This window comes from Amia ocellicauda, chromosome 5, assembly GCF_036373705.1.
Source record: "Amia ocellicauda isolate fAmiCal2 chromosome 5, fAmiCal2.hap1, whole genome shotgun sequence".
Lineage (NCBI taxonomy): Eukaryota > Metazoa > Chordata > Actinopteri > Amiiformes > Amiidae > Amia > Amia ocellicauda.
In genome coordinates this window covers 46,139,520-46,166,995 of record NC_089854.1, presented here as the reverse complement: position 1 = coordinate 46,166,995, position 27,476 = coordinate 46,139,520, and the positions used below count along the sequence as shown (strand labels likewise).

Sequence of the window (27,476 nt, the reverse complement as noted above, 5' to 3'; positions counted from 1 at the left end):
TTGCGCCCTTGCTGATTGACTGAGCGGATGAACACAACTGCAACTAATTAGCTTCAATTTGGCACATGGTTTTACCAAAGTGCGTACAAAACACTTTTGAGTACATTTTGTATTCATTGATGACATTTGTATTTAGTTTTGCAAAACAATGTCAAGGATGTGCTATCAAAGTACAAAGGCAAGAACATTATTAAAAGCTTTGTAATGGATTTGGGGATTTGATCATTGCTTTTATGCTGCAGATACTCATGTCACCCTTTTTGAAAAATGCTTGTACGCAATTGAGAAAAACTGAAAATGAATATAAACTGGACGCTATATAATATGTAACAAATACGCCCAACCGACAGAGGGCGCTGGAGAGCACAGATGCGGCTGCGTGCTGTGCGTCGCTCTTGCCGCGGCGTGTGCTCTGTTGGTGAGGAAGTGTAGGCTGGCATGCATCGCTTGTGACAGTTTCACCACGGTCAGCTGATAAGTGTGCGCCAGATGTAATATGTGTCTTGTCTGTTTCTTTTCACTTTCATGGTTTCTATCCGTAGTGTGTTATAGCAGTGATGTCGTTTTGTTCACGGTGAATGGCTGAGGGGGAATGGGAAACTGGGATTAGTCATGGTACTCAGCTCTCTGCTCAAATTGCTGCAGAGACAGACGTACACCTGTCTGTCTCACCGCTATGGACTGTACCTCTGCTTTGGAGGCATTGTCCTCATGATCGTGTCCGCCTTTCAGTTTGGAGAGGTAAGTGGGCGTTTGCATTTTAATGTTAAAGTCAACTGTTGTAGGTGAAACAGTGCATCACAAGTAAGCTTCGTGTCGCTTCCGTTTTTGTTTTTGTTTTTTTGGACAATGTTTTCAAACTCATTTCGAAACTTGGGTTTTAGGCTGACACAGGAAGCATGTTGATATCATTATCTCTACAAGACTTTATTCACAAATGTGTCCACGGTTTGTGCATGCTTCCAAAGAGTCTGTAGTGAATTGTACAGTGGTCTTCATGCAACTGTAACAGTTTGATCCCCAGGGGAAGCCTGATCAAGTTGTCAAGCCAGTCAGCTGCAATGTTGTGTATAAATATAAAAACATAATGCACCAGATTTGTTGTTAAGCCTTTGAGTCACCGATTTATGATTTAATCAATGAATGAGCAAAAGTGTTATCATTTATGAACTTGAATAAATGGCTAGTTTATGTGGTTTGACAAAAATGTGAATATAGGAAGTTATATGTGTGTGTATCTATATATGTCAAACCAGACTCACAACAGGTGAACTGTGCAAATCCAGATTAATCCCATGTTGGATAAACCTTATTTTCTGCTGACACACAAAATACAGATCAGACTGTCTCAGTAATAAATAGATACATACATTTAAGAAAAAGTGTATTTGTGGACTTCTAAATTTTGGGCATTGCTTTTCAAAATAGAGCCTACAGTCTACATAGCTTGTGTATCCTATTATTTGTCAGGAAGTTTAAGAAAAGATAAAACAGCCCCAGATTTATAAGTAATTTCACAAGGACATTCTTCCTATTGATAATTCATCTCTTTCTTTAAAATAATCTATAAGCAAATAGATGGTCTATAATGTCTATGTAAATAATAAGATTACATTGTATTATTCTAAATGGAGTAATGTAGTGACTGTCATGAATCTAATGTTTTCAGGTTTTAGCATTAAATATTGGCACAATAATGTAAATAGGCCTACTACTTTTTATAGTTTAAACATGTTTAGTATTACTATGCCTTGCAAAAGTATTCCAACCCTGTTTTTACATTTTGTTGGTTTAAAGCTTGCAGTTGTGACACTTTGAAGTAGGAATTCATATGTATTATATACACAACCAAATCTACACATTCAAAGCAAAAACTAAAAAGTAAATGGATAATTTAATGTCAAATAAAAATACAAATGTCATGATTGCATACGTTTTCAAATAATTTGCTGTGTGCAAACCTAAATCAATGCAGGTGCACAAAATTACCTTAACGAGCCTGCCATTGATTGTGTGTAGTAATAGTGGTGATTTCAGAATACAAACACATGTCTCTGAGGTTCCTTGGTCATGTAGTGAGTTTCAAACAAAGACTCAACCATGAAAACCTAGGAGCTTTAAAAGCAAGTCAGGGATAAAGTAATTGAAAAGCACAGATCAGGAGAAGGTTACAGAAGAAAATATTGGAGTCTCTGAATATCCTTATGAACACAGACTTGAAGAAATCGATGGTGCATTGTATCACCCAGGCTGTACCTACAAACTGTGCAGCTGTGTAAGGAGGAAACTGGTGAGGGATGCCACTGTGAGGCCAATGACAACAATTAAAGAGCTACTGAGTTCTGCTAAAGACTTCATACTGGGGTGAAAATTCACCTTTCAGCAGGACAATGGCCAGGTCTACACTGGAGTGGCTTATGAATAGGAAAGTGCATGTCCTTGAGTGGCCCAGTCAGAGTCCTGACTTGAATCCTTTTGAGAATTTGTACAAAAACGTGAAAACTACTGTCCATTAGGGATCCAACTTGAGAGAGCTTTAGTCAATCTGCCAAGATGAACGGGCACCAGCACCAAGACGGTGTGCAAAGTTTGTAGAGACTTACCCAAAAATGAATGAGTCAAAATGTTATCATTCAAAATCTTAGACTGAACCAGAGACAAATAAAATATTGACATTATGAGATCATTAGCATGTAAATGTATGTCCATCACTAGTGGCTACCCTTAATGCCATTAAATTAATGTATTCGGAGTTGTATGCACCTTTGGATTTATTTTGAGCATTTCAAATAATAATAATACCTACATGGGCCAAGCAAAGTAAAGTGGATCCTGTTTTTCAATCTCAAGTAAAGTAACTGTGTATTAGAGGCTTCTAATTTTGTTGTCTTCCTTCAGGTTGTGGTGGAGTGGAGTCGCGACCAGTATCATGTGCTGTTCGATTCCTATCGAGATAATGTGGCAGGCAAATCCTTCCAAAACCGGTGAGTTTAGGATGCAGTTCTCCTTCAGCTTGTATCGTCCTGACCTGCCGTTGATGTGAGTGTACACATGCCTTAAAGTCACTTTTGGAGTCATTCTGAACATAAAATATTACCATTAATGTTAGTAGGTCTATTGTTCTCTCAATGTGTTTAAGCAAGGGCACCGTGGAGAATGGGCAGAAAAGCCTGGTGTGTCACTGATGGACAAGATGGATAACGGCCTGGTTTTGAGTTACTGGAGCAACACTGCATGCTGGTCTACTCCGCAACATGCATTGTGTAGCTCTTCGATGTATTTGTGGGATGCGTGGCACTGATCAGAAGCTATTCTATCTCTTGAATCATCACCATCCTTCATTATTGTGTAACTTGTATTGGTGTGATAAACCATTGAATGCCCAAGCCTTGAGCATGCAATCAAGTTTGGGCAAGTTTTATCATCACTCATCGGTCCCTCTTCCACCTGTAGACTGTGCCTGCCCATGCCAATCGATGTGGTGTACACCTGGGTGAATGGGACGGACACCAATTTAATCCGCGAACTCCACACGGTCCGAGAAGCCATGGAGGAGGAGCAGAGAGCACTGAGGTAAAGCTAAAACAGCATAGCTTCCTTACCTCTGTAGACAAACTCGGAAACTGGGCTGCCTGGGTCCACAGTGATGGAGCTCATGGGCTGTCCAAGCGGCTTGGTCGTTCCCCTCTTGGAGGTTCAGTCATTTCTTTCTTTCATGTTTTTCCCTCCTCCTCACTACTAAACCTATTCTTCCTTACATGATGTTTTCCTGACGTCAGCTAAATTATGTAAATTACATAAAAAAAACACGTACTATGATCATTTTTTTTTTTATATAATATGTTGTTAAAGATATATATGTTTTTACTTCCACTACGCAAACTGTAAGCAGAGTCTCACATTCAGTTTTATACCCTTATGTTATTAAATATCAGTTCAGGCTAGTATTTTCAGATGCTTCTGTGTATTGTTTTTTGCTCTTAACAGTTTAATAATATGGGCAATTTTCAAATAACAACTGAACAAAATGCCTTTTGAATACAGCCTGCCATGCTCTGCAGTGTTGTTCTTCATTTCATGTGCCATTGGAAATATTAATACAGTTAGACAGCCAGCAATAGAGAGCCTTTTTGGACTCCAGAGTCTTATGAAGCATCATTTTAAAAGAGCTAACTTTTCAGAAATTGCCTTTCAACAATTTGTTATTAGAATAAAGGTGCTACATATAAGTATGCCCTAGCCACTATTTCTCCAAGTCTGCAAGAATGGATCTGAAAAGTTAAACACTGTGATTAAAATAACCCCTCCCCCCACCTCAACTGATCTGAGAAAGTATATATTTTTTTCTTTCCTTTATTTCTACCCAAGGGAACATCTTGGAAGGAATGCCAGTGATGCTACAGAATTGCCAAAACCGAGGTAAGATTGATAAAACGTTTAAAAAGGTGATAACAAAATGTCAGCTGCAAATCCACATTACCCTGTGTTCAAGAACCTTAAACCGCAGTAAGTGGGGCCTACAAGATGTGCTTGCTATACAATTGTAATCGTTTATAGGGGTTTGGCTTCCTAGTCGATTTAAGGTATGATATAAAAAATTTGAAAATATGTCCACGACCTCCCTCGGTTAAGATGGACTGTCATGATTTCAATCTGAAGTTCCTAAGAGGAATTGGGAACCTCAACATATGTATGAATTCCACATTGAACTGTTGGTGATGACAAGTGTTTTTAATGCTTTTTTGAGGAACTTGTATTGTAAGTGCATACTGTTGCATTAAGGGGGCGTTATATGAGATTTGTACTTTTTGTGTCTAGATTTTTATTTACATTTGGACCTTTACTGTCCTTTTTTAATCATCCTTTTGGAAATTTCGAACACAGCGCCTACACTGTCTGACTGTCTCTGACGCCGCACTGCAATTCAGATAATCTGCTGTGTCAAATCGATCAAGCCTGTTTCCGGTTCCAAGGCTAAACCAGTCTGTGCCTTGTGCTACTCTGAAGTGCACTGTTGTTGTTATTTTGTTTTGTGGCTTGTGTAAAAGCAGGTTAGGACACATTCAAATTGTGCTGACACGAGAGTATACCTGTGCGGGGTACTATTTGAATTGAAGGCAAAAGGTTTATTTTCTGTTGTTAACGGTTCTTCTGTTTGTTTTTGCGTGTCTTGTCATTGCTGCAGCGAGAAGCCAGAATGCCTGTTGTCCCATTGTATCAAAGTCCCGATGCTTGTGTTGGACCCAGGGTTGCCAGCAAATATCACTCTGAAGGACCTGCCCTCCTATTCCCCCTCCTTCCACTCCACAAAACAGATTGTGCACGTGGCCAAGCCCAGGAACCCCATCACCAGCGTCACTGTTCTCATGTTTGACACCCAGACTGAAGGTAGCCAAGGGTCTTCTATTTTCCTTCGTTCCAAGCAGTACATGATGCAAGAAAATACATTATTGGTGCAGCTCTAAAATCGTTAAAGGAGACAATCTGTAAAATCTATTTCTCACTCCACTACAGCCACAACAAGCTATAAAGAGAGGAGGGGAAACTGATTGTGTAATCTGAAGTTGTGGTCTAAACCCCGCCTGTTTGATAATCGAGATTTTTTTAGAGATACATCTTTAGGCCTCAGCTTTAGGATTAAGGCTAGTTGTTCTTGATTAGGAGGATTACCAGGTGCGCCTATCATTTTGACCTAATGCCTATGCATTTTTCAGTAAGAATACAGAGACCTTAAGAGAAGCATGGGAAAACAGGAGACTTGTATACAAATCAGCCAGCTGGCATTTGGATGTAATTGTGTTACCTGTTTATGATGGGTGGACAATGCGAAAATCAGTGTCTCCTTATTGGAACATCTGTGTTATTAACATAAGTCAGGCAACTTGCAGCAACTTATGTAATAAATATAATAAATATTCGCCTTACCAAAATAGGAGAGAGAACCTGTGGAATGTTGTATTTGTTTAATTATGTTTTAAGAGACCTCACTGTAGCTCTTCTTAAAAGACCAAACTACCATTTTTTAGTTACACAAGCCTATCAGCATTTGTTTTGTTGCAGAATCTCTTATCCTTTATGACTCACTCATTAGGGGGATCAGTAGGTGCCTGCTGTTAGCATTAAGAAAATAGAAAAAGGCATTCCTTCAGGCTAGCAGGGACTGGATGACATTAGCAGATGTTATTGAGGCTGATTTGGCTAAATGTATTTTGGTTAAAGTGTGCAATTCTATAAATAAATATCCATCCCCATGATGACGTGAAAAATAATCTCAAAATTTCCATGGGTCACACTCCAAGGTGCAAGCAATGCATATGAAAAGAAAAAAGGACTTTAACCAAAGGAGTTTTTTTTTTTTTTTGTCCAGGGTGAACCTCACAAGTTCACTTAACTGTTCCTTCAGAGCTTCTGAACCACTTTATTAAAGAAAGGCCACTAGCACATGCTTCAGAATGGAGTGAAAGAGATTGTAAACTGTAATTTTTATTTTCTGTTAAGAGTTTGCTCATGGGGTTCATCTTGTGTAATCGTTCTTTCTGCCTTTGAATCCTTCAGACAATGCACCACAGACACACTATGCATTATGTGTAGTTTTTATGTTACAAGTTCTTGTAATTGAATGGATCCTGGCTACACTATCTGAAGAACTTTAAATGCAGGGAAAAAAGGGTCAAAACTGCTTGGATTATGAATACTGTATATACATACTCTTTTGAAAGGCTCAGTAGTGCAAACAACTTTATACGAATTGATTTATTTAAAAATGCGGCAAACTCAGGTGTTTTTCTCTTCTTCCCTTCATCTTTCAGCAAATGAAGCTCACGCTGCTGTGCCAAATGAAAGCCTGAAGCTCTCTATTTCAAGAGGATACCTGGTGTGTCTTTAACACTTTGATGGCAATTGGATAAAAGGGCCCACCTTATGTTTCTTTAATGCCGTAGCATTTGGGTAGTGTCTGCCAGACAGTCTACTTTTAGAGGAAGATTTGAAACATTAACTAGGATTTGAAGAGTTCTAATGACTTAAAACTGCTTTGATTTCGGTAATCTGCCTGCTGTATTCAGTGCGAGTTCAATAGAGTCTTTGAACAACAGGACGTAGGGAGAGTGCAACTGGGGAGTCACATCTTTAAAAGAAAGTCAGTTTAATTCAGAAACATGTTTCAGAAGTAATCTACGTGAAGCTAATTAACAGTACAGGATACCGAACGGATTGAGGTTCAATCACTAATAGGAATCTTATAAACTTACTGGAGTTACAAGTTTTAAACATGTGACTACAGATTTCAAATTACAAAAATTGAAGGAAAGGATCAGTTAGAAGGAATGTAAGTATCTGCAAAATTGTATTGTTATGTAACATTACACTTCTAGTTTTGTGCAATTATATCCAATAATAAACTTCTATATATTAATTATATAACAATATATTTACCCACCCATTATAAAAAGTAATTTGAAAACATGCAAAATAAGAAGCTGTGGTATTTCGGTTTGTATATTTGTATTTTTTATGCTGCTTTCTGAAGATGGGTAATCAAATGTACCGTAGCCTAAGCCCTGTGTTTAAGTGACAGTGGCTGTGTGTGTGAGTTTTTAAGTGTTATTCTTTTTGTGAAATGTCAATACACTGAGTAGACTTCCTTTATAGGCATTGCTGGAATGTGTTGTTCTCCTTCTCCCTGTTGCAGACTACTGACAAGGAAGCTCCTGGGCTGGTTTTGATGCAGAGTCTGGCGTACCTCAGCGGCTTTCCAGCTTCCTTTAAGGAGACCGAGCAGCTCCGGGTCAAGCTCCCACAGTCTGTCACCAGCAAAATCAAAAGGGTAAGTCTATTAACCAGGGTGCTGTGACACATTGGTGTGCCATCATGCTTGAAAAAGTGAGCTGCAGAATTCTTGAAGAGTGTCAACACGAGAAGAATACAATCTTAAAGAAAGAAAGAGAGTAAACTTTGTGCCTGAACAAAATGCCCTTTGAGACACACTCTCAAAAAGTAAGCTGTTTCAAAATTTGGAATAAGGTCTGGGGGCAGGAGAGGTTGATGTGGCCCATAAACGTTTAAGCTAAGTAGATGCGTCATGAAAAGGGCCATTTCATTTTTTTTAATCCTATTTATAACATCTTTATGTGCTGCTGGTTTTTACAGAAACCACAAACAAAATTAAGTTGTAAAGTGTCTCCAAAACCCTTCAAGATGGTATTTGAAAAGTCCCTGTAGGCAGTGTACGTTTTTTTTTCTTCTCACATTCAGTCTTTTTTTTTTTTTTCACAAAATGCAGGGTGGGGGTGGAAAATACATAATGAATGTGACACTTGCCTCATTAGGTGGTGTGATTGCGAGTCTTTCGCTGAGTGATGGGGTGTGAAAACCTGCAGTCTTCTAGTGCCATGTCTTACATGCATACTGTGCAACAGGAGTGCTCTTCTGCCTCTGACACTTGCTGTGTGAGAACTGCCAAAAGCCACCCTTGGGTGTCCTTAGAGAGCTCTGTCCTTCCGTGTTGTGATGCCCGAAGGAAGACAGTGCATGTTCTACAATTTTAAAATGGCACAAATTGAAAGACAGTATTTTTGTATTGCTGTCTTCAAGGATTAGACAGAAGCTGGGGTCCTGAAGCATGAGTGTGATGGAGAGTCTTGGCACATTCACAATAGTTTATTTTGCTCTAAGATTGCTCATATTGGCATGCTACCAAAGACTGGAAGAACAAGTTCATCTTTCATATTTTGTCATTCTTCAACCAGAGTGTGAGGCGCTGATGAGTTATTCAGGATGAGCTATTGTCATGCATGCTGTTTATGAGTAGAGACTGTTTTTAACTTATTTTGGGTAAAACCTAATCTGCTATTCCTACCCTCATTAAACCATTCACAGCAAAATCTGTAGTGTTGAAATCCCAGTGTTAATAATATAGTGTTAAAATCAGTGTTGTTTCAACACTAAAAAGATTCAGTTAAACCATCTTGATAGTCAGTATTAATACTGGGTGTCAAATTAAAGAGTGTTGAATTTAAAACCAAAGAATTTACCATACCCACAATGCATTGTGGTAGTTTCCCGAATAATTGTTTTATGGTTTTATTTTTTTCTTAATAATTGTATAAATGTTAATTATTGTATATTAAGTATTGTTTGAGGGTAAAATGTATCTTTACCCACCGATGTATTTATATTTGTGTTGTCAGATTTTTCCACCCTAAATACGAACTCATATCTTTGAGTCAACCCCAAACCAGACTGTTTGGCTGTTTATCGGTTTGTGGTGGTGCTTGTAAGCATTACCTGTATATGCCTGTCCCATTTGTGTGTTTGATTGGGTCTGGGTATTTATTTACTGAAAAGTAAATTGTAAACCAATATATATTTTCTCTTTCTCTCTCTAACAAAGGACTGCTAGATTTTAATACATAGTATCAATTATACACATTTCTGATCATCCAGAGTGTATAGAAGCAAATCTTGTTGTATTGCTTGTTATCGTTTGATTGATAAAAGTAGAGTAAACAGGGGTTTAACAATTTAATGGACTAACAGAGTTAACACTGGTGAGAGTAGTGCAGTGTTAAATAAAATAAACACTTTTAAGAGTTGTTATTTAACTCCCTGAGAGCAGAACTTTTAACTCTGAGGCAGTGTAAAAATACCAACTCTGTTGAAAGTGTTAATTTTACTCTGGTGAGTGTGGATTATATAAACACTTTTTTAGAGTTAATTTTAACACTGTTGGAGTTAATTCAACACTGGTGAATTTACTGTGTTGGAAGCTGGAATTGGTAGTGGTTTTGTTCCTCCATCTTCAACTTTATTGATTTATTTTTACAGTCAAAAGCTTGAAATGTGCTGTCTGCTATGAAAGATACAGCATTTTTTTGAAGCCTTGAGAGAGATTCATGTTATCCACTTCATCCTGTAATCAGCCCATTCATGTAAACGAGAGTTTCATAGGTTTGATGATGACTTGAGCTAACAGTACAGTCTACCACTGAGCTGCTGGAGCCAGTGGAGCAGTCGAAAATAAACATTGCAATACAATAAACTACAGAGCTCTGGGTTTCATTTCCCATTTGTTTGTAGACTGTATTGTGTTACATGTTTGACTCTCTGCAGGGCTTTCTGGTGGGCCAGGTTTTTATTGTGCTAGTAAAAAGATTGATCAACAACAACAAAAATTGTTTCCAGAAGAGTTTTTAAAGATTAATCTCATTTAAGTCAAGACTTTGTAATGTTGCACAGCATGAAGCATTATGATACACCAGCAGGCTTCAGATCATTGTAGTGCTAATTTATAAAGTGAAACATTATGTAGGACCACAGACAATCCAGAATAGATACTGAAAAATGGCAAATGGGGTGTAAAATGCAAAATGAAATGTAAAGCGGAATGGAATGGCAAATGTAATGTATGAATTTGCATAATTTATCAGTTTGACTCCTTTAATGGTTTATTTAATTATCTCATCATTTGAAATGCATTTAATTGTTATAAAGGTACAGTAGCTCCCTCTATATAACCTCAAGGTGGCGCTGCAGTGTTTCAAATGGAGTCAGCAATCCTGTGAAGGGGACAAGGTGGGGGCTGAGTTTGAAACCGTATTGATGTTTTTTATACAACAATGGTAACCAACTCTGAATTTCTTCTCTCAGCATTTTCACCTGATTCTACTGCTACTAAGGTTGGGTATACTTTAAATAATATAAAAGGAAAAATGTTTAAACAAAAATGGAAAGTTACGGGGAAACGTACAGTGGGACACTTTGTTCAGACACCAGGGCCACAAGTCTTCAGTTCTTCGATAACTTGCTCTGTAATTTTAAACAATATACAACAAAAATCATATTACATTTACTGTAGAGAGAATCTATACTGTATATAGAGCTATACTAGCCTACAATTTCATGTTACAATGTCTGCAAATTCAGTCCTCCTTTCTGATTGCAGTATGTTGTACATAGCCTCCTGGAAGGATTTTTGTCTTTGTTTGCATCCCTATTCTATGCAGTTGATTTAGGTATTCATCAATCTGCTGCAAGATATGAATTTGGAGAATGTGGAGTTTTTTTTCCCAGCTAAGCAAAGACTGTTACCCTGATTATTCTTTAAAGCTCTTTAATTAAGGGTGATCCTTAATATTTGCACCACAATGGTACATGGCAGTGGTTGCATGCCTGCTCTTGTAAAATGGAGGAATGCCCACTGTCTGGGATCTGTGGCAATAATAAAGTTTATCTCCCTCCCTAGACACACCAGTTCTATGCCAGCTCGGGGGTTTTAGTCTGCCTTTTCGAATTCCTGATGAGGGACTGTCATGTGATAATAGCAGGGGTATTAAACTGAAACCCTACCTCTGTGCATTCTGTGTAAGTTTAGAACAACTGTTTTGTGTGGCGCCCCGCCAGGGCCATACAAAGAAAGGTTAACATGGTTATTCCAACCTTCTCCTCTTTCTGTCTCTGTTTAAGTTAACAGTTTGACAGACCATTGCTTTGATAAGGTGTCAGTCTGCGAACCTAGTTAATCTGAATGGCAGAATCTCCGCCTTGTGTCTTGTTAGCTAAGTAAGTTGCAATCCTCGGCAAAAGACTCCTGCAGCAAGACAGACAACTTTGCACAAATGTGCACAAAATCAAGAAACCATAAGGATAATCATATAGTTTTGTAAATGTAATCAAGGGAGAAAAGAAAATTGTAAGATTGAATCTCTTTATTAATAGAATCATTGACTTCAATCCTGATCAATTTCTTAGAAACAAGACTTACTCTTATCAGCCTCTATCTTCTCATGAGTATGATGATGATGTTCCTCAATATTGAAGAATGCCAAACTAGACAATTTAATTGACTGTTTGGCTTTTGATGGAGTGTGAAAAGAGAGGAAGTTTTGGGACGGGATGGTCAATGGACAAAGTTTGAAACCGTACTTCCATTGTTACTGGGTAATTACAAAAATAGCTTTTTAAAGTTTCTTTCAGCATTTATTATAAACACTTTCATGGAATATAGGGTTACCATATTAAAAAATAACAAACTCACTCATTACAAGCTTAGATAATGTACACCATGAACTTTGGAATATCAAGTAGGTCTGGATGGAGATCAGATAAGTGTGATTAGTAACATTCCACTCTCCAGTTGTTCTGATTTGTTTTCTCCTATTACCGTTTTAATTATTGGTTAGACACTTGCTTTCTAACAGTGTAAGTGTAACCATGGCCGGAGACTGAGTCTGTCGTGTAGACCATTGTCTTCTGGACACCTAACACGGATTTAACCTTGGTGTTGATATGCTTTCTTCAGTGGCAGGGTAGAATCTAGGTCATCTATCACACAATAGGCAGGCTTCTCCTCTTTCACTTGTTCCTGGTGCTTGCCCACCATTTCTGTGAAGCACGGAGGATCAAGACTCTGAAGTATTTATAGCCAGCGTCCGACTGATAGCAATGCTGATGAAAACCTACCTCCATTGTATTGGCAGGGCCCACCCACTGGCATGTGCTCATGGCACCCGGGGGTCTGGTTTAACCAGGCCATTTTCAGGTGTGTGTTGGTGTGTGCGTGTGTTGGTGTGTGTGTATTCTTCAGCTGTTAAAGCAGCATTCCAGTAGCACTTTTCTGGATGTTACTAAATAACAGAATTATAAGGGCAGCATATTGCCATTATCTGCACAGCAGATGGTGCTATAGTTTGATAAAACCTGATCATAAGTATTCTAAGCACCAGATTATTTTAACTACTCTTTTAGACTTGTCTCGTGTCTGCTGGTGTTGACGGGAAATTGATTGGCATAGTAAAACACCCTTGATTTAAACAAAAAAACACACTTAATGGCATGATTTGTGTCAAAGTGCCTTTTTTTTTTTAACTCATATGATGTAGTGGCTTCTGTAAAGCTAAACTACAAGACCCAGGCCTATAATGGTTGAAGAGCATTTAGCAGCATTTTACAACTGACAAGATTAATGGGCTTTGAGAATTGTATGTTGCTATTGCTAATTGCATGACAGTTGCTGTAGTCATATACTTTGACCTGGGCAATGGAGAGCTTTTACAATATAATTTACAATCTTTCTGATTTTCAATTAATCTGTTTAAGGAAGTACCTGTTGCTGAAATGTTCAAGGCAGCTCTTACAGGGTATTTATATTTCTTAGCAGACACCCTTATCCAGGGCAGCTTACAATTGTTACAATATCACACTATTTTACATACAATAACCAATTTTTTAATGGAGCAAACTAGGTACAACAGCAGTGTCCCCACCTGAGACTTCTATTTTCTTTCTTATTATATGTATTCATATGTTCAGTGTTCATTTATTTTAATTTAATTATTTGTTGCTTGCCTTGTGTTCTGCAATCCTTCCTAAATAAAGTGCAGGACTTATGGACTCCTGTTTACCCTCTACTGGCGGAGGTAATGGTAGGCCTTGCCAAACATTCACTCATTCTTCAGGTCAACTTGTCAGCACACACCCCTTCTCAGGAAGAGCTGCCACAGCTTCCCAGCTGGAAAGTGTGGGTGTTAGTGGAGAATGCTTTGAGATGTAGAGAATCTTGAGCTTTTGGTGCCTGATTTAGTCTCACAGCTGTTGAATGTTTTATCTTGATGAAGATCTATTCAGATGGATGCTTTAATCATCCTGTACCATGTAGAAAGTGTTCGGAGACTGGGTTCTTTTTGTTTTGTCATCTATTTTAAGCCAATAAAAGGAAGGCAAGAAATATCCTCAAGGACAGACAAGGCTCTCATCCTTTCTAGCACATTCCCATTGTTGTTATAGACCAGATTGGTTCGTATTCATTGCTATATGGTGGAACAGTGAGGAGTGTTGGCTTTTCTTAATTGACTAGTTAAGTTTTTGAGAACCAAGAAAAACAACACATTGGCATTGCCACAAGTCTAAGCTGAGAGAATGCTCAATCCAAACTGCAAAGTGATGGAGACCACAAATTTGAATCTGCTCTGTGCCACTCACTAAAGGCCTATTGGGAAATCCTCAGCGGTGATTCTTAAGCCACTAAAGGCTCAAGATTGTATTGGGTGAATTCACCACTTTTTTTATATGTAATTTGTGATTCGCAGGTACATCAGAGTCAGAGGCAGAGGCCCTTGTCTTTTGACATAATAACTGAGCTTACAGTGAGATTGGTGCACCCCTCAAAGACTTCACTACATTTTCAGTGATATAAACTGAACAAAATGCTTTTGGGATGTGTATTAATAGTCTGCTCAGTCATAAGTCAGGCATTGTCTGAGCTGTGAAAATCAAGACCACTGGGTGGGTTAGCAGAAAAGCCATTTTTAACAACGGGATGGCGTCACCTTTATCTTCCAGGAACCTCCCCCCCGTTTCACAATGCTGACTGAAATAGCAGTATTCATCCAGTGGGCAAGCTTCCTTTCCTCCAAGGTGCATGCTCAGCATTGGTGTCAATGAGCTCATGGGCTGTAGTCCTCTTCTTTCAGATGCATAAGGCATGATTTTGATACTGACCCATATTTTGATCTGGTCAGACTATTATTAGAACCAATCTGTGTGTGGATGTTCGTTGTAATGTTTCCTTTTACATCGGTGTGGAGAATTGTTATTCTCATGGGTGATTTGTGAACAGATGCAGGAAAAGCATGACTTCTCAGCTGGTGAATGCAGGGTATTTTGACACTGTGGCAAAAGCTTCTGAGTGGTTTCTTGATTTTGTTTGTTTTCTTCTTTTGTGATGCTGCTACACTTTTTCAAGTTTACCTTTTTATGTTAACTATAGGATTTGTTGCAGTTTTAACATGGTTTTACTTTAGTATTCCATGGGTTTGATGTGGTTATTACCCTGAATAAACGTATAAATGCAACATGCAACACTTTCAAAGATTTTACTGAGTTACAGTTCATATAAGGAAATCAGTCAATTGAAATAAATTCATTAGGGCCTAATCTGTGGATTTCAAAGTCTCAAGTTTTGAGGGAGCATGCAGTTGGCCTACTGACTGCAGGAATATCCACCAGAGCTGCAGTCGGGTCAAGACCCTGGTGAGGATGACGAGCCACAGGGGAGCTTCCCTGAGACGCTTTCTGACAGTTTGTGCAGAAATTCTTTGGTTGTACCCACAGTTTAATCAGCTGTCCAGGTGGCAGGTCTCGGACGATCCTGCAGGTGAAGAATGTGGAGGATGTGGAGGTCCTGGGCTGCCGTGTTCACACATACTCTGCGGTTCTGAGGCTGGTACTGCGAAATTCTCTAAAGTGATGTTGGAGGCGGATAATGGTAGAGAAATTAACATTCAGTACTCTGGCAACAGCTCTGGTGGACATTCCTGCAGTCAGCAACCAGTTGCACATCCCCTCAAAACCTGAGACATCTATGACATTGTGTTGTGTGACAAAACTGCACATTTTAGAGTGGCCTTTTATTGTACCCAGCATAAGGTGCTCCTGTACAATGATCATACTGTTTAATCATCTTCTTGATATTCCGCACCTGTCAGATGGATGAATTATCTTGGCAAAGGAGAAATGCTCACTAACAGGGATGTGAACAAATTTGTGCACACAATTTGAGAGAAATAAGCTTTTTGTGCATATGGAAAAATGTTGGGATCTTTCATTTCAGCTCGTGTATATAACCTGTGGTGAGGGCTGTTTCATTATAACAAAATACCTCCAGATTTGTTGCACTTGAGCTGGGCATCAGTGGGAAATAGAACTCGTATCCCTCTGTTAAATTACATAAATATTGTAACTGCAAAAGTAAATATTAAAACAGCAAAATCCTATAGTACAGTTAATATGCATAAAGGTAGAAACCTGCCCCATTCCCCATTCTTTGGAAATCCAGAGCTGAATTATATTGAGGCCAGACTCTACTGAAGTTTTGAAGTTTGCTTTCTGCACTTTTATATTCTCACTTGCTTTTTAAATGCTCTTATTTTTGAAGTTCGGTTTTCTCCAAGTTTTGAGTGCGCAGAGTATGTTTGTCTGAATTATTTTAAGCGTTTTCAAGTGTACATTAGAATGTAAAAATTGGTTTTGGACTATTTCTATATTTGGTCATATAGATGTATTATGCCAGGGGGATAGACCATTGGAAAAGTTGACCAATATTTCCCTCAATATTAAAATCCCTCAAGGCCAAGGGAGGAAACCTCTAGTTAACCGATGATCTGGCTGGAGGAAGGATGCTCTGCTCGTATCTTTGGCTTGGATCCCTGTGAATAATGATGTTGATGTTGAATTTCCTTCGGGAAAGCAGAACACAACCCTAAACCTCTCTTTATTGGCCTCATGCAGCTGCAGCTATATTCGGAAGCCAGCATTGCCCTTCTCCACCTGAACAGTCCCAAGGATTTCTCGGAGCTCACCCAGCAAGCCAAGAAGAACCTAACAATAGATGGGAAGGAGCTCACAGTCAGCCTTGCCTATCTGTTCTGGGACCTGAGTGCCATCAGCCAGGTATTCATGCTTTGTTGTGTGTTTTTGTTGTGTGGTGGTGGTGTTAGCTGGGCCTCAGCTGGAAGTCTAACTCATATCCCTCTGGTTTCCCAGTCCAAGCAGGATGAGGACGTGTCAGCCAGCCGGTTTGAGGACAACGAGGAGCTGCGCTACTCTCTCAGATCTGTGGAGAGACACGCACCGTGGGTCAGACACATCTTCATTGTCACCAATGGACAGATCCCCTCCTGGCTCAACCTGGACAACCCCAGAGTCACCATTGTCACACATCAGGTAACCATCCACTCACCTGTGTCTGGGCGATGTCCTGGCTTGAAAAACTGATCCCAAGTGAGCCGTAGAAATTTAAGGGTGCGGGTTAAGTAAAACCACACACTGCATTATTGCAAGGCATACGTCTCGCCTTCAGCTTTCTCACCTTGAAGACAGAGACTTCAGCTACCTATTTGTAAAAAATGTATAAGGATTTTTAAGTTTGGTAGTGAAAAATAAGAGGTGTATTACCAACACTGTAGAAACGCATAGGAAAGTAATATTCCTCTAAACCCTGCTATTTGTTCTCTGTGAAAATCATTTCATACATGTTTTGTATGTTGGGAATTAAATTCACTCGCCCTCTGTTCCCTTAGGACCTTTTCTTGAATGAAAGCCATTTGCCTACATTCAGTTCCCCTGCTATTGAAAGTCATATCCATCGAATTCCTGGGCTTTCACAGAAGTTCATTTACCTGAATGATGATGTTATGTTTGGGAAGGACGTTTGGCCAGATGACTTTTACAGCCACTCCAAGGGACAGAAAGTAAGTCTGAGGTGGAATGTGGAACTACTCATTAATAATGTCCATGACTATCGTATGTTTCATTTGAACATTTATCTAAATCCTAACCAAAAATCATTGCTCTTGTTTGTAAAATTTCATTATTGTACTACATTTAACAGGCTTGGCAGAAAATGTGCATCATCCCAATAAACCAGGCCTCTGATTGGGATTTGTATGTCTTGCTGGGTTCCTAAGGGTTAAATGTCTTTGCAGGTGTACCTCACCTGGCCAGTCCCCAATTGTGCTGAGGGCTGCCCCGGGTCCTGGATCAAGGATGGTTACTGTGACAAAGCCTGCAACAACTCTGCCTGCGACTGGGATGGGGGAGACTGCCTGGGTTAGCACTTTTTTGTTTTTTCCTTTTTAGATTTCTCTGTCAGGTTACATGGGATAGAATAGGTCAGTCCTGGTGTGCATCACAGTAAATCTATAGGTAGGCCAAAGGATTTGTGTTCACCATAACATACAAGGTGATGTTCATTTTATAACAAAGCAAAAGTGACTTAGTCTTTCTAGGAGTGTATATAGACTTCCACCTTCACACCCAGTAGCAGATGTTCCCTGTCATTGATGGTTTGTCTTTAATTGCTGTTTACTCCTTTCTCTTTGCAGGTGCGACAGGGAGCACACGGTTTGGTGCAGGAGTTGGAGTAGCAGGGGCAATTGGGGGAAATGGACAAGCCTGGCAGTTTGGTGGGGGTCTGGGGGGCATTGGGGGAATCTCTTACTGCAACCAGGGCTGCGCCAACTCGTGGTTGGCGGATAAATTTTGCGATCAGGCCTGTAACGTCCTGTCATGTGGCTTCGATGTGGGAGACTGTGGGAAAGGTAAGTGTTCCTGTCAACAGAGGCCATTATTAATGTATTTGTTTTATTTGTATATTCTTTAAGTACTGCCGACATTAATTGCCAGTAACGTGTTCAGGATACACAAAGAAAATTAAGTTAACATATTATAATATGGTACAGCAGTACTGAGCTGGTAGATTAGCAATTTGTTGGCTTGCGCAGCTTGTTTTTTCTTCTTTCCTATCCAGAGCACAATATTTAGACCAGTTTTTGCTTTGACTGCAAATCCAAGCTGCTTGTTTGGACTAGAAGGTTATAGAGGTTTTTTACAGTAGTAAAAATACTATTTTGGGGTACAGTTTTGAGTCAGACCAGCTGAACTCTGTATGTGGATTCTATTCCTAAATAGTCTGAATAACCAAGGTCTTAACCTCTCTCAGGAAAAGAGAGTCTGCATTAAACTGTATAATTTACAAAATCCGTGAGGGGCTGAGGGCTGCCTTTTATCCAGCTTCAACTTAAAACACACTAAAAATGTGTTTTATTGTGGAACTGCATTCATTAACATACTAAGCAGCTGAATCAATCATTTGTGATTGTTGCAGTATTAAAGTTAATTGTATTACACAGTGAAGTTACTAGAATAATTAATAAAATATCAACATCTTGCCATTTGAAGAACAAAACACAAGTGATGGCAGTTTGTTGCAGGTATACCATCGTTAACATTTATTTTATTTTATTTCAGATCACTTCAACCAATTGTATAAAGTAACTCTGTTGAAGAATAAGACCCACTACTCCATTCCGCAGAGTGAGGTAAAACCTTATTTCAGCTTCGCTGGTATCGCCAAGAGAATCTCTGAGGCCTATGTTGCCGACAACCCCATTGTCCGCCACACTTCTGTTGCCAATAAATGGAAAACTGTGCATCTGCTCATGCATAGTGGCATGAACGCCACCGTCATCCAGTACAACTTCACCTTCCAGGACCAGGATGACCAAGAGTTTAAAATAACTCTCTTCGTAGATGTGAACACCAGGGAGGTCGTAAAACCTAACGTGACCGAGGTTCAGAAGGATGATGGCAGTGATGTGAAAGCCCCCACTATACCTCTGGAGGAAGAGATCTTGTTTGAAGATGTGCCTGAAGACAAACGAAGTCCTAGAATTCACAAAGGACCACCAAGGGCCTCGGAGGTGTCCATGGATGTGCCTGCACTAAATATTACCTTACTGCCACCTGACATTCAGAGGGATTTGCAAAAACTGTCGGAAATGCTGGCAAACGGGGACATCACTCTTAAAGGCTATAATCGAACAAAAGCTACACTGCTGGAACCCTTTAGAGCTTCAGCCAAGGTTTTAGAAGTCGAGAAAAGGCGCGATACTTCAAGCACTGTCAAAACTGCGCAGGCAAAATTGGAGGAGGGGCCGGACTCCCACAAACCCTACAAAGACCTTGTGGGGGAGGACATGGAGAAAGACAAAGTCCAGCCCCTGCTAGCCACGCCAAAGCCAGAGATCGCTAGAGGGCAAGTTGCCCCATCTGCCATCCAAATAAAAATTGATGACCAGCATGCAGGTGAGGTGCTGCAGAAACAGCCTGCTGACAAGAGGCTGCAACTTATAACCAAAAAAAGCCCTCCCCTGAAAATACTAAGTGCCATTGTAGGGGGGGGGTCAAAGGTAAAGGATACGGATGGAAACCAGGAGGACAAAGACAGACTTAAAGAGGCAGAGCTTAAAGAGAAACCTCTTCAGAAGGAGGGTGAGGCCCCAGTGTTGCTAGGCCGGAGACTCCAGCACTACACTCATGGTGACCGAGGCTTCCTCCCTTGGGAGAGGAGGAAATACTTTCAGGATCTCTTGGAAGTGAGTTTATGAATTCACATTTTTATTTTTATTTCAATTATGTAATTGACCTTTTTTTGTTTCCCCTCCCAGCTTTAGGCTGCTCTGTGGTGTTTACGTTCCTGATACAGTGAACAAGTCAAGTGAAACGTATCATATTCACTAACCACACAATGTAAAATGTATTCAAGTTCATGTGTTTTTACTCTTGGCATTTCTGCATAATTTCTAATGATTTCTCCCCGTTTGTCTCCCCCAAGGAAGAGGAGAGGCTTGAGAAGGTGCTCCTGTACGAAACCGACCGCAAAGCTCTTGGCAGGAAGCTCAGGGACACATTCGCCGATTCCCTGCGCTATGTCAACAAGCTGCTAAATGGCCAGTTTGGCTTCACATCGCGCAAAGTTCCCGCCCACATGCCTCACATGATCGATCGCATCATCATGCAGGAGCTCCAGGAAATGTAAGGAATCAGATTGTGTGTCTGTTCAGCTGTTGCTGGGGTGTTTCCACTGCAGACGAAAAGAAAAGGGGGGCAGGGAAAAATGTGTTGTAATTAGAAAGCGCCAAAAAGCTGCTTCACCAGAAATTACAAATTTTAAACACCGCTTTACCTTCATGTATCGCAGTTCTATAGGTAAGAGTGGTTGTAGAAGCAGCAGTCTACAGACATGTTTGTGTACTTTATTTCCTGTCATTGGTTTTGTTTGTTTATTTATTTAAATGTTTCGGTTTTCCTGGATTGCCATTACAAAGCAAAGAAAACCCTGACACTGTTGTGGAATGAATGTTGACTTCACTCGTGCTAAGCGTTACCCTTGTCTATATACTCAGGTTTCCTAAAGAGTTTGACAAGACCTCGTCCCACAAGGTACGGCACTCTGAGGACATGCAGTTCGCCTTCTCCTATTTCTACTACCTGATGAGTGCCGTACAGCAGCTCAATATTTCGCAGGTCTTTGAGGAGGTGGACACTGACAGCTCAGGGATCCTGTCTGACAGGGAGATCCGCACCTTGGCAACAAGGATCCACGAGCTCCCTCTCAGTCTTCAGGTGACCCCATTGCTCTCTGCTCTTTTATGCATCTTTTGGACAAGTATATTTAGGACTGGATTTTTTATTTAAATTATTATTTTTGATTACCTCACATGCTTTAAACCATGTTTTGAGATGATTAACTTCCTTCATTAACCTTGGAAAGGCTCTGAATGACCCAGCAACTGCATCGTTCTTGAACTTTTAGGTCTTGACCAAGACACTGGTGTCTATTTTGGCTGCTTCTTCATTCCACCCCAAGAAATATCCAATGACATCAATCACTCACAGTTTGTTCCTCTGGCCTTGTTTGCGGTTACCCTCTCATCTTCATAATGAGGATTTATTTCAGAATTAGTTGACAAGAAACTACTTGCCCAAGAGTCAGTGTTGCACCATAATAATTTAACAATGGTGGGAGGGAGTGAGGCAACACAAATTGTTAACTCTATTTACTTCTTTTTTTTAGCCCTTAAATAAACCCAGATTAAATTCATCATTAGTACAAGCATTTTTTTCCCCTCTGAAAATAACTTTCAACCATAAAAACAAAGCTAAATTTTGATTTTTAATAAATTCAGTGTTCTTTTCTTACACAGTTGCATACTAGTTACATTGTACCATAGCTCAGCTAGTAGTATTTACCCTGTTGTTTTTTGTGGTTGGTGGCTAAACAAATGTTCTCTTTGTGCAGGATTTAACTGGACTGGAGCAGATGTTAATTAACTGTTCAAAAACACTCCCTGCCAATATCACTCATATCAACGCTGTCAGCCCAACTCAGGAAGCGTATTATGATCCCAGCATGGTAAGAAACACTTTGCAACTGTTTGCTTGTCACTGTGAGCAGCACAGACAGTACAAATCAATTACTTTATTTTGGTCTTTGTGTGTCAATTCTCTAAGTCATAAGTGTTTATCAACCTCAATTGACTGACCTCTTCCCCCTGTCTGCAGTTTATAAGTAGAATGGCGCTGGCTTCTGTTGTGCAAGAAAGTGTAAACCACAGACACTGATCATCTGTTTTCATCTTCACAGCCTCCAGTGACCAAAGGTTTGGTAATCAACTGCAAACCCATTACAGAGCGCATCCACAAGGCTTACAGAGACCAAAACAAATACAAGTAAGTCATCCATATTCATATCAACTATTCAAATAATTTGTTTAAAAACAAATATCAATTTAGATTTTTAGTCTTCAGTGATTCTATTTGATGTCATGATGGTGAACAAAATGGTGTGTTTTTTTTTTTTTACCCCCCAAAAAATATCAACAAAAACGTATGCTGCACTGTCTGCAAATCTGATTGTGACGAAGTACAACATATATGATTGTGCATCTGAAAATAAAATATGCCTAATATTTTGAAATGTTGTAAAAAACATTGTACAGTAATATTGAATTTGAGACTTAGGTGATATATTGCGGGGAGAGGAAAATATATTTTTTTATATTATTGTTTGGAGCTACAGGATCAACATGCATAAATGTGTGTTTCTCAATGCTTTATTTTAGTTCCAAGACTCCAAAATAAACACATTTGTCAATAAAATGAATATTTTGTTAAAAAATATTTTTTATATATTGTTATTCCTACTATTCGAAAATTCGAGTTTAAATTCGAATTAATATTCGAAGACCTACATATTTGAATGTTGTAGCCCTAGTTTAAACCTTTGGGCATTGTAAATGGTTTAATTGTGGTTTTCTATTTTGTTTTTGTCATGTCCTGAATGCTTGTTTCATATGTTCACTGTGATGATTTTTTATTTGATTTGATTTTCCAAAGCTGGTAAAGGATTTTCAAATTTACTGAATTTACTTATAAGTAAATAATTTACCAACCTCGGAAACTGTAGCCTGTAATACATTTTTCACAAAGGCAAAGTGTTCTTCTTGACTGTTGAATTGAGCTTTGTCAGTATTTGTCCCATTTAGTGGTGGTGGTAGTAAGAAATATATTATTAATAGTAACAGTTATTCATGCTGTTTTTAATCTGGAAAGGTTTGAAATCATGGGTGAAGAAGAAATTGCTTTCAAAATGGTCCGCACAAACGTATCCCATGTGGTTGGTCAACTTGATGATATCCGGAAAAACCCCAGGTACTGTAACGATGTATTTCTTCCCACAACAGCTTCTTATTATTAAGTGTACATTTTTTTTTTTTCCCTGTTCATGAATGAAATTGAAAGCTCTTGCTGCATCTAGAAGCTCATGTTGCAAGCCAAGTCCCTGCCACCCCCAAATCCCTTTGTGACATCATGGCACGAGGTATGCCTGAATCCAGCTCTGATGAAGGCTACTTCAATAACCATCTCTTGAGTGGAAAATGGGAAAGAAAGTCATAACCTTGTAGGACACTATATTGAAACTCAGGACTCTGGGACTCTGTAGGTCCTTCAATAAATCTGTCTTAGTCCTACTTTGTCAATCTGTGGAGGTGAACAACAGTATGTACTTAATGAGACTTTTTTATTTTGCGGCAATCTTGCAGGAAGTTCATTTGCCTGAATGACAACATTGATCACAGCCACAAGGACGCCCCAACGGTGAAGGCAGTGCTACGGGATTTCTACGAGTCAATGTTCCCCATCCCTTCACAGTTCGAGCTGCCCAGGGAGTACAGGAACCGCTTCCTCCATATGCACGAGCTGCAGGAATGGTACGGTGCCTGGTGGGCAGGGCTGGGTCATTTACATGAAAACAAATATGTATATGCTGCAATATTTTAGGCCTTACAGATGCTAATGTTATAGGTCATGATATTTTGAAACCTATGTATCCGTAGATGTCAAGAACTTGAAAGATGACAGAAAAGGTAGGTACTTAAATTAACTGTGAAACCGTTTCTGTTTACAAGAAAAACAAATGTGACTCTGAAGCTCGGTACTATCTTTGAAGACTTGGCAAGCAAACGTCTGAACCTTATTGTTCCTATCCATCTCTGTCTATACTTATCAGTATATTTTGTTTACTGGCAAGTACACAAACCCCGCAAAAAACAAATATATTTACTTTTATGTGCTTTTTAATTGTGTGTCCTCTGACTGCAGTGCTCTTTGTTTTGCTCTGAATATAAACACGCAGGGGTTCCTTCCTTCTTGGAAACTGGACCTCTGTCAGTGTTTCCCTTCACATCATTTCTATTGATAGAAGCAGTTCGCATTTCTAGTAGATGTGTAACGAAGATCAGACTGGTCTCCTATCCAAAGCCTTGAATGGTTTCAGCTCTCCTCATGATTTATGAGGAACAGAGGCCTGTGAGCAGCTCAGATCTTTGTTAGAGAAGAATAATTAATGACCCCTTCATCTCAACACCTCAGAGCAGATAAAATAGAAGCTGTTAGCTGTCAACGTGTGTGCTCTGAAACTGGGCTGGTGCCAACGAGAGAGCCCACCGAGTTCAGTGGAGTGGAAGGCTGTTGTTTTCCCCAACTTTGTTCTTGTGATCCATGGGTCAATGCACTGACAGCCAGCACAACTCACTTCATACTGCCTTCCAATGATAATCTGTCATTGACCTGCAATGAACTAAAATGGGGATGTGTTACACTCAGTGAGGTCGCGTGTGTGCATGTGCGTGCGCGTGTGTGTGCGCGCGTGTGTGTGTGTGTAATATAAATAACCACTTTGCCAAAACCGTTTACCTGTATTGTACCACATTGTTAACATGCTACAGAGTGTGCTCAGATCATATTTGGTGTACTGTTTGTATGTTGCTGGAGTGCAAAGGAACAAAATGTAAACTCTTACATTACACTAAATTATGCATGTAGAATTGAAGGACTTAGGGTTGGCACCTTGTATCTTTAATTAATTCACTAGAGCAGTGGTTCCCAACCCTGATCCTGAAGGACCCCCTACCCTGCTGGTTTTTGTTCCAACCGAGCTTTCAATTACTTTTAATTACCTTTTAATTATTTTAAACCATAGGGGTTTTAAGTTAAGTATAAAATTGTATAAGGAACTTATCTTATTAAGGAACCAACTTTTTATCAGTTACACAATTTAAAAAGTCAAATGTAAGCAAATTATTAGTTAAATTAAGGGTTCTATTATGTAATTGAGAGCTCAGTTGGAACCAAAACCAGCAGGGCAGGTGGTACTCCAGGACCAGGGTTGAGAGTCACTGCACTAGATTATACTACTTGCTAGGATGACACAGTAAACTTAGAATAGGTATAGATGACAAATAATTAAGTGCAATTTTACAAACATTTAACTTATACTTCAGTTTATTTTGGATAGGTGTCACTGCTTATGTTATACATTTAATTCTCATGATTTTGACCCCTACACATACAATCATAATCCTTGATTGAAGGTAGTATTTGATGTCCCAGTGAGTTGCTAGCCATAGAGTTTGTCACTCTGGTAACACTTCATCATATGTTAAGGGCCAGTGGCTGTAACTGATAGTTTGGGTCTAGTCTGTTGACGCTGACATGCCAGTTTATATCGTTTTACCACAACTGGGGGCTTTTATTTCATGACACCCGTTTCTGTTGCCATACTAGGATTACAGAGTGATTGTGTAAATGTATTCCACAAGGACCTTGTATGGAACTGGAGTCCTGTAGAAACGTAACCTTTTGCAGTCTCCCGCTGAAAGACTTTGTAGTTAAAGCCTTTTTTGTAAAGCCGCCTTCTTCAGAAGAGAAAGACGGAGTCTGCCAAGATGGCTGGTATATTTAGTGGTAGCTAAATCCAAGAGCTCTTTAACATCTGCAGGGATCAGGAGGGAATTTTTAATAGCAGTTGCATTGGCTTTACTTGTTCTCCTGGGCCAGTTAGGGAGCATTATAAGTTTGAACCAGCATCTGTGAATAAAGTGATTCTGCTGTCTGTCTAGATGAATTTAAAATCAGCATAGGATCTTGATTTGAGATCTTCCAATTGGAACATCATAGTTATTGTCACACATTTAAATGCTATATAAATATAATCTATTAAAGCATTATTCACCATCATGAATACAAGGCATCACAGTCTTTATAGGGGAGTAAGTGTGCCAGCAAGTGTTCTGCATTTTGGTAGAACCTTGTTCATGCTAAGTCTACACAATTTATGTGCACTTAATAACAGTTTGCAAAGAACAGATTTATTTTATAGTTTTGTTTTTTCCAATAAAGCTTGTCAATTTTGTTTCCGTGGCATTTTTTGGGGCCTCTGAAAAATGCAATAGCATACTTTAAAAGTGTTTAAAACCCAAGTAGCTTAAAATTCTGTGTCTATTAATGATTGAATTAATGAATTAAATTATTAAATTAATATACAGCAGATTAGGGTTTCTGCCACGAAAGTAAGTTTATGAATTAAGGGCCAACACAGGAGTTGAAATGTCTTTATTAAAGTTGAGTATTCTTTGATTCGAAATTACTTGGACATCTTGTAAGCAGCTCTAGTGATGATCGGTGTGATTTATGAACATGGTAGTCTAGTATTGCAACGTGGTGATTTTTATTTTCTCAGCTGTTGATCTGCAAATCCCGCTGAGCACTGATTATAGTGTGTGCGTGTGTCATATTTTAATTTATGTTATTTGTGCTACAAATATTCGTGAAAACTTAATATTTTCAAAAACGTAAAACAAATTTCTACATTTGCATTAAATGGATGAAGAGAGTAGATATTCACTGGTTTCTATGTAAATTATCCTATCCTTCAGTCTGATTTTTATTTTAAATTTTTTTTTACATTTTTTGTGTTTTTTTGTCTTTTTCCAGGAGAGTGTATAGGGATAAGCTGAAGTTCTGGACTCACTGTGTTCTTGTCACTCTGGTTGTGTTTACAATTATCTCATTTTTTGCAGAACAGGTGAGTCATTGATTATTACTGTAAACTGATGTACTCGCATCAGCTGACGTGTCAAATAGTAATTCAGTTTTTGTAATTGTTTTAGCAAGTTCCTTGATAAAATTATAAAAATAGTGACGTTTTTTATGTTTTTACTTTATCAAATCAAGTGTCTGCTTAAGAAAAGGCCTGTTGAAGAGGTCTGGTAAAGGTTAATGACTAGACTGACCTTTTCAGAACATTTCCTGTGGTGATAAGACATTTTCAGGCGGCATCTCTGAGCATCTCTAAACCCTATCTGATGATATTCAGAGTTATTTATTTATTTGTATACCTACAAAATGTAAGGTGCTTCACAATGTTTCTGAGGGCTGTTGAGTTAAGATATGAAACAAACGGTTTAAAGTTAGGTGGGTGGCAAGCTGACCGGTCGGTGGTTTATTAGTTTGTGCTCCATTATTGAACAGATTATTTATTTATTTATTTATTTATTTATTTATTTATTTAATCTGTGTTTACAGCCAGTAATATATTTCAGAACTCAATTGAACACATTTTGTATTTAAATATTTTCCTGTCTTTACTCTTCAGCTGATCGTACTGAAGCGCAAGCTGTTCCCCAGACGAAGGATCAACAAGGAGATCAACCCTGAGCGAGTCTAGGGAGACTTTCTCGCATCTACCTACATTCCCAGCATTGCATGAGACAAACAGAGAGAGGGAGAGGGAGAGG

The 27,476-nt window shown here is 39.1% G+C and overlaps 1 protein-coding gene across 1 annotated transcript; it reads left to right on the top strand.

The window, feature by feature from the left end:
- Positions 1-405: 405 nt before the first annotated feature.
- On the top strand, positions 406-27,476 carry gnptab (N-acetylglucosamine-1-phosphate transferase subunits alpha and beta). The gene is made up of 21 exons (XM_066705476.1): positions 406-741; positions 2,899-2,984; positions 3,454-3,573; positions 4,369-4,419; positions 5,186-5,388; positions 6,810-6,874; positions 7,691-7,825; positions 16,285-16,446; positions 16,540-16,719; positions 17,076-17,246; positions 17,481-17,604; positions 17,880-18,095; positions 18,805-19,931; positions 20,171-20,370; positions 20,742-20,961; positions 21,638-21,751; positions 21,983-22,068; positions 22,951-23,049; positions 23,442-23,609; positions 26,674-26,764; positions 27,335-27,476. The coding sequence occupies exons 1-21, from the start codon at positions 613-615 to the stop codon at positions 27,404-27,406; spliced, it is 3,819 nt and encodes a 1,272-aa protein (XP_066561573.1). The 5' UTR covers positions 406-612; the 3' UTR covers positions 27,407-27,476.